The sequence below is a fragment of the Achroia grisella genome, unplaced genomic scaffold (assembly GCF_030625045.1).
Source record: "Achroia grisella isolate CSIRO2021 unplaced genomic scaffold, CSIRO_AGI_Agris_v1 utg640, whole genome shotgun sequence".
Taxonomy (NCBI): Eukaryota; Metazoa; Arthropoda; class Insecta; order Lepidoptera; family Pyralidae; genus Achroia; species Achroia grisella.
The window spans coordinates 302,993-314,121 of NW_026712977.1; the positions used below are offsets into that span (position 1 = coordinate 302,993).

At 32.4% G+C, this 11,129-nt stretch overlaps 1 protein-coding gene across 1 annotated transcript; it reads right to left on the reverse strand.

The window, feature by feature from the left end:
- Positions 1 to 6,301: 6,301 nt before the first annotated feature.
- On the reverse strand, positions 6,302 to 7,820 carry LOC131849332 (protein dissatisfaction-like). The gene is made up of 2 exons (XM_059199372.1): positions 7,666 to 7,820; positions 6,302 to 7,382 (listed from the first exon to the last, which is right to left on the reverse strand). Exons 1-2 carry the CDS (start codon positions 7,746 to 7,748, stop codon positions 6,302 to 6,304), a joined length of 1,164 nt encoding a protein of 387 aa, XP_059055355.1. The 5' UTR covers positions 7,749 to 7,820.
- Between the last annotated feature and the right edge of the window lie 3,309 nt (positions 7,821 to 11,129).

Below are 11,129 nucleotides of genomic sequence, written 5' to 3' on the forward strand. Positions count from 1 at the left end.
TGCTGGTTTTTGTTTCTTCAATACTATTGGCCATACTGTGTCCATTACAACTCTATTTAGCAAAAGAGCACTCCAAAACCGAGGTGGGAGATATACCGGCTGATAGCCAGATACTCCAGTCTGAGGACACCACTAGGGCTTCGAACCTCGATGGAGTTTAAATTACTAATTTATAAGTTTTTTTTTTAAGTAACACGTTGAAGACCGAGTTGTAAAATTTTATTTCTCACATACGGATCGGCATTTTATTTATTGTTAATTATGTATATTATTTTTTGGTATGTTCTAGTGTACAATAATTTGTGCCCACGGGTGATTACTCGGTCCCAACGTGTATATTTACTTTCGTTGCAAAGTGACGATGTGGCCATGTGGTCTTTAACGTGATAAATACTATAGGCAAGATACAATAAGCGTTGAGTCCCAGCGTAGGTAATAATTGAACTAACACTTTACTTTCTCCATATTTTATATTTGTTTTTTGCCATTTTCCAAGACCAAACGAACGTGACTATAGTACAGAAAGTTATTTGCCTACACTTTTATTTGTATCGGTACTAAATACATAAATAAAACGCGTAACAGAGTAAAAAAAAGTAATAGGTTTATTAAAAATATATCCAGACATATACTCATTAATGTTATTAATATTATACATATAAACGCGAAAGTTTGTTAGTTCATACTCAGTAGGTTTTGTGTGAAATAGTAACAATTGTTTGTTACTATTTCAAAAAACCTACTGAAAGGATTTTGATGAAACTTTACAGTAATATAGCTTATATGTCAGAATAACACATAGGCTATATTTTTTATTAAAAGTTATCGCGAGTGAAACCGCGGGCACAGCTAGTACAAAATGCATATACCGAAATGGTAAATGCAAGAGTACTATATCACGAACGGCACATGGTAACGTGATGTTTATGGTGATATTCATGTATATAGACGGTGGTTAACATTTACCATTAGATGGACGTTAGCTTGTTAACCATTCATGACATACATACATAAACGATCCCATTCATATACCTATATTTCTTTTTTTTTAACTAAACAATCTACGTATGGAAATGTATGATTGTGTTTTATCTAGTAATAAATCATAATTACAGCATAGAATGGAATGGAAAGGAAAGAAAATTATTTATTCAAATAAAGTTACATTTAAACTTTTGAATAGTCATTACCTATTTTTTATTCTACCGCTCATTCAGAAATCTGTGTCATCACAAGAAAACGAAAGAAACACAATAAACTTGCGTGTAGCTTTGAAATAATTTATGAGTAACTTTACAATTATTATTATTTAAAAAATATAATAAAAACAAACATCTGTTCTTTATGGTAATCCAACGTTTATTTCTACCCCTTTCGGTTTTAGTGTTACTTAGCTGTAATGTATGTAATAGCAGTTGAATAGCTATATCATATTATACATATAAATACGAAGAAATTCGAAACAATAATGAAAGTTGCATTAAAATCCGTTGAGTGGTTTAGAAGAAGTGAGCGGATGTACGGACATATGAAACTAGCAACTTTGTTTTATGCTGTTATATTTGTTTTATAGAAGATACACATCATTTATGTACTATATCTATCATTTACTGCTGTAACAATGAAGTAGGTGATTGGTACATTTAGCGAAATCATTCTTTTTATCTGTTTATTGTTTTCAAACTTACCTTTTCCGTCCCATTATTACGTGAGAAACTATTTACGTTTCCTTCTTGTATTAAGTAGAAAAAAAAATTACAAGAGGGAACAACATCTAAAATAACAGGTGGTCTTAGTTGTTGGTAATTTTTCATTTTCGTTGTTTAAAAACATGATAGTGATGTTTTATTAGTCTTAACTTAGTTTATTTGACTTTAAGTAGAATAATAATCAATACACACAGTGCCATCCAATTTCTAACTAAAAAGAGCTGAAAGGAGTACTTGAAAACTGATATAAAAAATACCTGAATGCAATTTTAGTACAATAATGTAATACAAACAAAAAAATATTTTTTTATAGATACCTACAATTTATACATAGAAAAAGCCTAGACCGATACAAGCAAGCATACTCATGAATAAAAATATTATATAGTACCGAGAAAGGAATGGAACCTGCGACCATGGGAAAGTAAAGCAGTATGCTAAACCGAAGATTATCGAGGCCGTAAAAAAAGAAGAATGATTTTTTTTAATAAAAATATCAGGTTATTATATTCTATCTAATCCTATCTATTAGATCGCATAGATATTAGTCTCTCTTCTTCGTTGGAGACGAAGACAAAGTTTCCTTGGCGATGGCTTCAGGTATATTTTATTGCTCATTAGTTGAGTAAGTATACATGAGCAGAAGTCCTGCAATTGTGTGATGTGTACGGAATTCAGTAGCTTAGTTTCTTCTCATCTCGAAATCATTCCGAACTGACGGTAGATTTGACATATCATAAGAGTCTGTAATAGACCTACATGAATGAAGATATTTTGAATTTGAATTTGACATTCATTGCAAAAATCCGCTAGTCGCTAATAAAGAGAATAATTTTCTTCTGAACCATAAACAAAATAAACGCTTTTTTATATAATAATAATAATATCTTTATTTTGCATCTAATATTTACCTTTTCCATTGTTCCCTGGTACCTAAGTTTGAATTTAGGTAACAGTTGAATTTAGGTAACAGTTAGGTACCAACAAATGATAATATATCAAAAAATAATACTCATATTGTTGTATATGTTTCTGCTATAAATTATTATTTCCATCAACACGTGTTGTTCAACAGTTTAGGAAATTATTGTATTGTTATAAAAACTTTTTCTCAACTGGCACATGGCGTTCGGTTACTGTATTTTTACGCCGGTTACTGTATTCGTTTTTCCGCTACAGAGATGTCATCTGACGACTAGACCATCGCAGGTGCTTTAGCATACCATTTACTTCCTATGATTGCGGGTTCGATTCCTCGCATGGTATAAATTTTCATGATAAAAGTAATAACATTTGTTTGCATGAGTATGATTATTTGTTGGGTGTTTTCGATGTATATTAGTGTAGGTGACCCACGCAACTTTGTCTGCATCACACTTAGTTGACATTTATTATACGAATAATTTTTCCCGTATGTGTTACATTTTCCATTGATGCTTCACTTTTATTGGTCGTAGCATAATATTTATTTATTTATTTATTTTTCCACACTTACATCTATTTTTACAGGTCTTAGCCTAATACAATAGTGCAGCAAACATTATTTTTTAAATTATTTATAACTTATAATAAATAAAGCGATCTTCGTGAACTCATTCAGAGAACAAGAAAATAGATCTATTTGCTCCGTTATATGATTCAATGTACGCAGTGCTCTTGTGACTGGTGCTTTGCCTAGTAAGTGTGTGGCCCCGCGCGGCACAGCCAGCAGTTGCGGTCGACGGCGACACCATACATATTTATCTGGAACACAGAACTCCACACAACTCAACACCTGGCTATTGTTAATTTTACCCCTAATCAATTTAAATAAATATAACACTAGGCATAACTCTCTCCGCACCCGCAATTCATTGTACCCTACCATACCTAATACAAACAGATTAGGATACATTAGCGGGTAGAAAGGGTCCATATTTCTTTAAATATATAAACCTAATAAATTTATTTTGAATGCGTTCCAACATGAGACTATATTTAGCTTCATGTGGAGCCCAAATGACTGCATTATTTTCTAGGTGACTTCTAACTAAAGCATTATATAATGAACAGATCGCTGTAATATTAGTAAAATTAACTGATCGACGAAGTACTAGAAGAAGTACTAGAAGTATATTATATTGCTTAAAGCCTTCACCCAAAAGGACTATACCCAACACAAAAAGAATTTTTCAATTCGAACCAACCGAACCAACGCTAAGATAAGGAACTTACGTTCCTGATCTTAGCGTGTTCAAACAAACAACCAAACTCTTCAGCTTTATAATATTAGTATAATAATAATATCTATCGTATTTACCAGATTTTGTATTTCAGTATTCTGTTAATTCTCTAGTAGGTACTGTATAGTAGTATAGCACAAGCTCTGCTTATGTCGGTAATAATTAGCGCTGTGTGAATTGTCCTGGATTATTTTTGTTGTTATTATTATTATGTGCTTGGATACAGTGTTATAACACATTGTTTAACAGTGTTAGGGCAGATTAATGTTCCTTACATATAGCGTTCCATACTCCCAGTTAATTTGGAAATGTAAAGTGTTCAACTGCCCCATCTGGCATCGTGTAGTATATATATATACAAATGATTACCGGCGCCCAAGTGCGTTGTCAACCTTATAAAGTAATAAACTCTTCTCTTGAAGGTCTAAATATAATATCGGTTCGGAAATAGCATTGCTGGAAGATGATTCCACAATGTGGTTCAAAGTGAACCACATTGTGGAATATTCACAATATATACACTACATAAAAAATATTCATCATTGTAATAGACTAGAAAAGAACCGGCATTTAGAATATTAAAGTTTGTTATATTTTTAACAAAAATGTAATCGTAAATCTATTTCCAGCCAGCATATCAACAACACAATCTACTATTGTATTACGCAATATTGTCACCAATGCTTTTTTCTTGTTATCAAAGTATTCTATCCGTTACGTTGTTGGTATTAGACACGGTTTATTTTTCACAGATTGAACAATGCCGGATCTGGGGCGTGTCCAGTCGTATTGTCATATACTTTTAGGTGCAATAAATTATGACTATATAACTAATGATATAAGTGCTTTCAAAGATGATTACCAGTTACGCCGATTACGGATATTAATGAAAACCGAGAGAAAGTACCACAAAATTACACTAGATGATGAAAAGTGCGTGAAATTGCAACAAGAACATAACATTACGTATGGCAATTTATTTATATATTTGAGTACCAACAGTGTTGACATCTACTCTACCATGTGTTATTATAATAATACATGGTATTCTACATACTTATACTTATTGTTTTTATTTAATATAAATATTATTTACAAAGTTTGCATGCCAGCAACTGACGCATCACTATTGTGCTAAGTAAAAAAGTAAATAACTAATTACCATGTTTTTCTGCAAATAACTAATGACATTGTTATGGATATTTGTAAGAATGGATTCAGGATTATACATTAATAGGATTCATGACACCATCTTGCTGGAGAAATTAAGTACGATCTTTTTCATAGGGATCGCGTTGATATCAAAGAATTATTTCTAGTAATTGAGTTCAAGTTCACGTTATTAACAATTTATACTCGAGAAAATTGTTAATAACTGGGAGTTTTGCCAAAAAGCAGTACAGCAATTATCAGTTATTTAAATATTTATTTTTAAATTAAATAACAAAGGATCATTGATGGTTATAATAAAGATTGGGTTTATTCTACGACAAATATCAAATGCAATACTTAACCTTATAATATTTTGTACGTATAATGTAAGTAAATAGTCTCACAATAGTCTATTAACAACTACATAAGTTTACTATATTTAACAAAATAAATATAAAATTAAACAAAACAATATGTAAAAATATGAATTAAATTAGAGATTATCGAAAATTGTAGGCAATATTTTGCAATTTTGTATTTAGTAATATTATATAATAACTACGAGATGTTGCTTCTTGGTAACTATATTGTTCTGTCATATGCTCACACATACACACGCTCATACATACATACATTCCATACACAGCTTTTTATTAGTGATAAGGTTTGTTTATATAATTATTGAATAAATATACTGGCGTCATTACACCTAAATGGGGAAGAATACACAATTAACTGAAGTGGTACCGCCATATTATAACACTAACAAGTAGTCTAGTCTTATACTGATATAAATTGAAAAGAACAATTATATTTAGAAACACTTTTGGTATAAAAGTTCACTAGAGTAATGAAGAAATATCTTAACAGGGGAAATCATTCTTTTAATAGCTGTTGTATGTTAATTCCTTGCATAAGTTAATTAATATCTTAACCTTTCTTAAATGTTTATTCCCCAAACATTAAAATCTTTACGATGTCCATAATTTCTAAAACGAATCTTTCGCGCCATTTCTCTTAGACCAGTTTCCGTCTGGCATTATCCAAAATTAATAATAACTTTTAATTTTAAAAATCGATTTGTACAACCGATTCGTACTATATATATATATTTTTATAAAATTGGTTGAGTTTAATATTTATTTAACTAATAACTGAAATTTACGTTATAATACAATGGCGCCCTCTATTACAATAAACTGCGAGTTGTGTTCTTTTTTAATAAACAACAGTTTCAATTCCACCAGTCTTAATTATTTGTTGTATACCTCCAGCCCTGGAGAAGGAGACGGGAGTCTCTTCGCTGATGCTATTGTCGTCATTCGATAGAAGTGCTGTTTCACCAGTGGAACCTATGAATGAGTTCTGCGGACTGTCAAATCCTGTTTGATCCTCAGGATATGTTACTGGGTATTCGGCTGATGGTTCAGCACTAACTGATACTGGTATGCCTACACTGTGAGTGGGAGCCAAAGATGCAAAAGCTGTCTGCTGCCCTCCTCCCGTAAAGGATTCCACATCACCCAAAGCGGATGTCGGTTCTGGAGCAGTTGCAAATGGATCGTGGGTCTGAACAGAGGTTTGAGGACTTAATTGACTAAAAGAATCAAGTGTTGGGGCATCAGCGCCTCGTACGAACGAGAAGGTCGCAGGGTACGTCTGTTGTAGACTATTCACGGCACTGAATGAATCGTCGTCATCATCATCAGCCTCTGTTACTTCGTATCCGTGAGAAGGATCAACATTGATGTTGCCGGGTATAGCACCTGGTAATGAATCAAACACTTTCACTTGTTTCACTGTATGTGTTACTCCATGTACCTGAGGTGTAATTCCATGGTATTGAGGCGCTTGAGCAATACCCCCATACACTGGTGCTGAGGGTGTAAACGACGAGCCAAAGTCTTCTTCGAAGGTTGTGCTCGGAGAGTCGTAGGAGACAGGAGGGTCGTAAGAGACCGGATCGTGATGATGATGTCCGTGATGTCCGTAATGCCCGTGATGGCCGTGATGCCCATGATGACTGGTATGACTATGATGCCCGTGGGAACCATGGTGATGACCATGTCCGTGATGACTGTGCCCATGACCTTTAGACACTGTCTTCGTAGTGACATGAAGTTTCTTATGGTGATGGTGGTAATTCGGAACATGATGAGTAACATGAGGCTTGTGGTGATGGTGGTGATGATGATGGTGGTGCTCCTTCTTCGGTTTATGATGATGGTGGTGAATGGTAATCACTTTTGTGTGGTGATCGTGATGGACAAACTCCGGCATATGGATTCTGACGTGGTCACTGCAAAATGATATCAATGTTAATAATGCATTACTCCCTGTTGAACTTCATCTACCTATATAAATCTAGCATTCGCTTATAAAAACTTCGCATTGAAAATATAAATATAATAATTTTATTATCAAAAATTTATTAGAAAATGAATGGATATATGTAGAATATAAATTATTAAAGTTCGCATATGTGATTAATATGCAGAAGCACATTTTTTTGTTCTAAATTACTTTGCAAGCATTCGCCATCGGCATGTTCAAATTAAATTTATTATAAAAACAACTCTTACTGGTGTTTCCCTCCGTGTCCACCTGACTCTCCATCACCGAAACAGAACACCACCAACACTGTCAAATACTTTATAAAATCCATGGTTCGAGTGTAACTGATGGCACTACAAATATTGTCCGTAGCACGCTGTGTCTATAAGTCAACAGAACTAATAACACCAAGTTAAACCTTCTCACATTTTGTTTTACATCACAAACTGTACTTTCTTTTCTTCCCTGTTTTTGGTTTTATTTTAAACCATTGGACCGGCTATCACGCGGCCGCCCGCCGCAACGCCACTACGCCGGATTGAATAGCGAAACATCGTGAGATGACCATTTATCCAATTTCACTTAAATAAACCCGTAATATCAACAAAAAGACAACAATTGGTATTGTCAGCGGAGCATGCCGAAAGACGTACCAATGCAGTAGGTGCTGGAATGTCGCTCTAATTCCGATCGATGCAGAGTTCGATTCGTTGGCGGGCCGATTTTTGTGTACTCGTTTTTTGTGGTCACTGTGCGAAATAACTATTTCGCTGTTACAAAATTACGCATTCGGTTCCAAGTACTGCAGTCTGATGCCGTAATCGTGGCGGTATTGCGATATAAGTGTTCCTTGTCAATACACTTACTTCCGTACGTTGAGCGAGACAATGTTTTATTAATATAAAACATCTACGCTGAAGGGTTTGTTTCATTAATCGCACACATCTCGAAATTAGTATAATTTGACAAATGTTTTTTTGTGTCAATATCCCAATTCTTGAAATTAAATATCACGCAGCGCAAGTTCCATCAAAAAGAAAAATTTAAGAGGGCACACTAAACGAAATCTAACTGTCCACACCACATAGTCAACAGCTATTTAGTCAGTTAGTATACAAAAGTATTGAATCCACATTCAGTATCAGGGATGTTATGGATATGAAATTTCGGATACGGATAGGTTTCGGATATAGGAATGATTATTATGCCGGATACGGATACGGATATGGATATGAAATTATTTCGGATTATCCGTTAGTTTCGGATAATTTCGGTTACGGATATTAATGTTTTAAGGAATTTAAAAAGTAAAATATAAGTAGCTAATAAAATGGTTACATAACGTGTCTCTATTAGGCTTCGTCCCTATCCGATATTATCCGAAATTTTTATTTCGTATTCGGTTACGGTTACGAATATTTTTATATACCGGATATCCGATAGTTTCGGTTACGGTTACAGAGCTACATAACAGGTGGGTCACTATACTACTTTATTAGGTACGCGTATGAACGTCACCGACATTACAAAATGCACAGTGATACCTGTGGCTTCTCCATACCACTACTCTGTAATCCCCTGTCATGACTAACTTTGCAATTAGATATACAACTTGCAAAGTACGCTAGCTTGGCAGTACGAGTCGCCTATCTACAAAAACTCTAATCGAAAGACTAACTAGTATTCTGTGGTATCTAACTAATCTGTACCTTTTGCGTCAAACAATTACAGAAACTTATTTGGCCCTAAAAGAATATAATGCACTTAAAGGTCATAAATGGGTTAGTAGTATATATATAGTATCTATAAGGTGATTTATGATGACGAGTGAGTTTTTAAATTATTTTATGATACTCTATAAATGATTTAATACTTGTAACGATGTATCGATCTATAATCGGGGCCAATAAAAAGGGTAAACAAAACCGTGGTCCCTCGCGATGCGGTGGCGTCAAATAAATAAGCCTCAGAGGTTTGTAGGCGTCAGACTGAGCCCGTAAATATTTCTAAGTGTAAACGGGACCCATTAAAATTTAATTATCCGTTCCATTCCGATTTATTGATTTCCCTCGGGAAACATTCCTTTGAGAAATTTACTGTGGCCACCAATTATTTATATGGAGGTTATCAGTGCGATGCGTGATGTAATAATGATTGGAATATAATATACATTTAAAATACTTTACTAGCTGCATTCGTGATTTACGTCACCGTTAGAAATTTCAATAAATATTCATACATGGACATACATTTTTAACAATTTTGGACAACTCGCATTGAGGCATTCTAAACCAAATAACTAAGTACCTATAACTTATAAGCACTACACAACTGATATTTGTGTTTGTCCCTATCTCTACATCTTTTTATTTTCGACATTATAAATAAAATTTATTTTGGCAGTGTGTAGTTGGTGGACATATATAAAGATAGCCATAAATAAAGATTGTAACAATAATTATTTTTGGTTCTATTATGTTTATGATGTGCTCCAATAATTTGTTTTAGATTGTTAGCTTTTCTGATATATCAATGTACACTCAGCGACCACTGCACCTTTTTATTATATACTAGTTATCCGCCGTTTACTCAGATAAACCTCCTCTTGACTCGCTCTATCTATTGTTATAATTTTAATGCAGTTTGCATTAAAATCCGTTGAGTACTTTAAAAAATCAAAGCGAACAAACAGACAATGTAAGTGACTTCATTCTTTAATCTTAAAATATAGAGATTTAAAATAAAAGAATTGACATGTAAATAAAATACTACAAATGAGAATTATATTTTATTATAATTTTTATAATAGAATTATTTGCAATAATAAAGGAAGTAAAATCGCATAGCTCTTGTTTAGAAAAATCATATGTTTACACCTGTATAAGGTGTGTATTATAAACATATGATTTTTCTGCAACGACAATATTTTTTTTTATAATAGCTTATCATATATTTATTGTTAAAAATAAATTACTTAACTACCTCAAGAACAGTTGTAACATTTTATTAGAGAATACATTTAATTACACAATCAGGTATTTAGTAAATATGTATCATCATTTTACAAGAGTTGTTAATAATTAAATTAATTAGTAATATATTATTGGTTAATACTTCTAAAACTAAATGTGTTATATTGGGATCCATTATGCGATAAATATTTCATAATAATTCGCTTTTACACTCGCGTTTGTTCAAAAATTAATTAGTATTAATTGAATTAATAAATAACATTTAACATCTATATTTTTATATTAGATATGTTAATATTATTAATAAAATTTATAAATCCAGTTAATAATTAATGTCTTGAGACCTTTTGAAATGAAAATGTTATTATACATTTACAATTAAAGCGTTTAGTTACTTATTAATTTATCACAAAGCTGGATCACGATTCAGGTACTGTAGTCAGCCCAAAAAAAAAAAGAATATAGAATAGAAATATATTTTAATTTAGTTTTTATATAACATAAGCTTTTGTTATTTATAAAAGCTTGATCTTATACTATCATTAACAATTACATGTCCATCAAAAAATGTAATTAGTATAGAATAATTAAAGTCATAAATAAATAATCATTATAAATAGCTAAATTATATAAGTGATTCCCCAATAAAGTATTCTGATTATTAGTATCTTAAAAAACATCCATAAATTATTTATATTAAGTATTTTAAATGTCGATATAATATAAATTAACAACATATA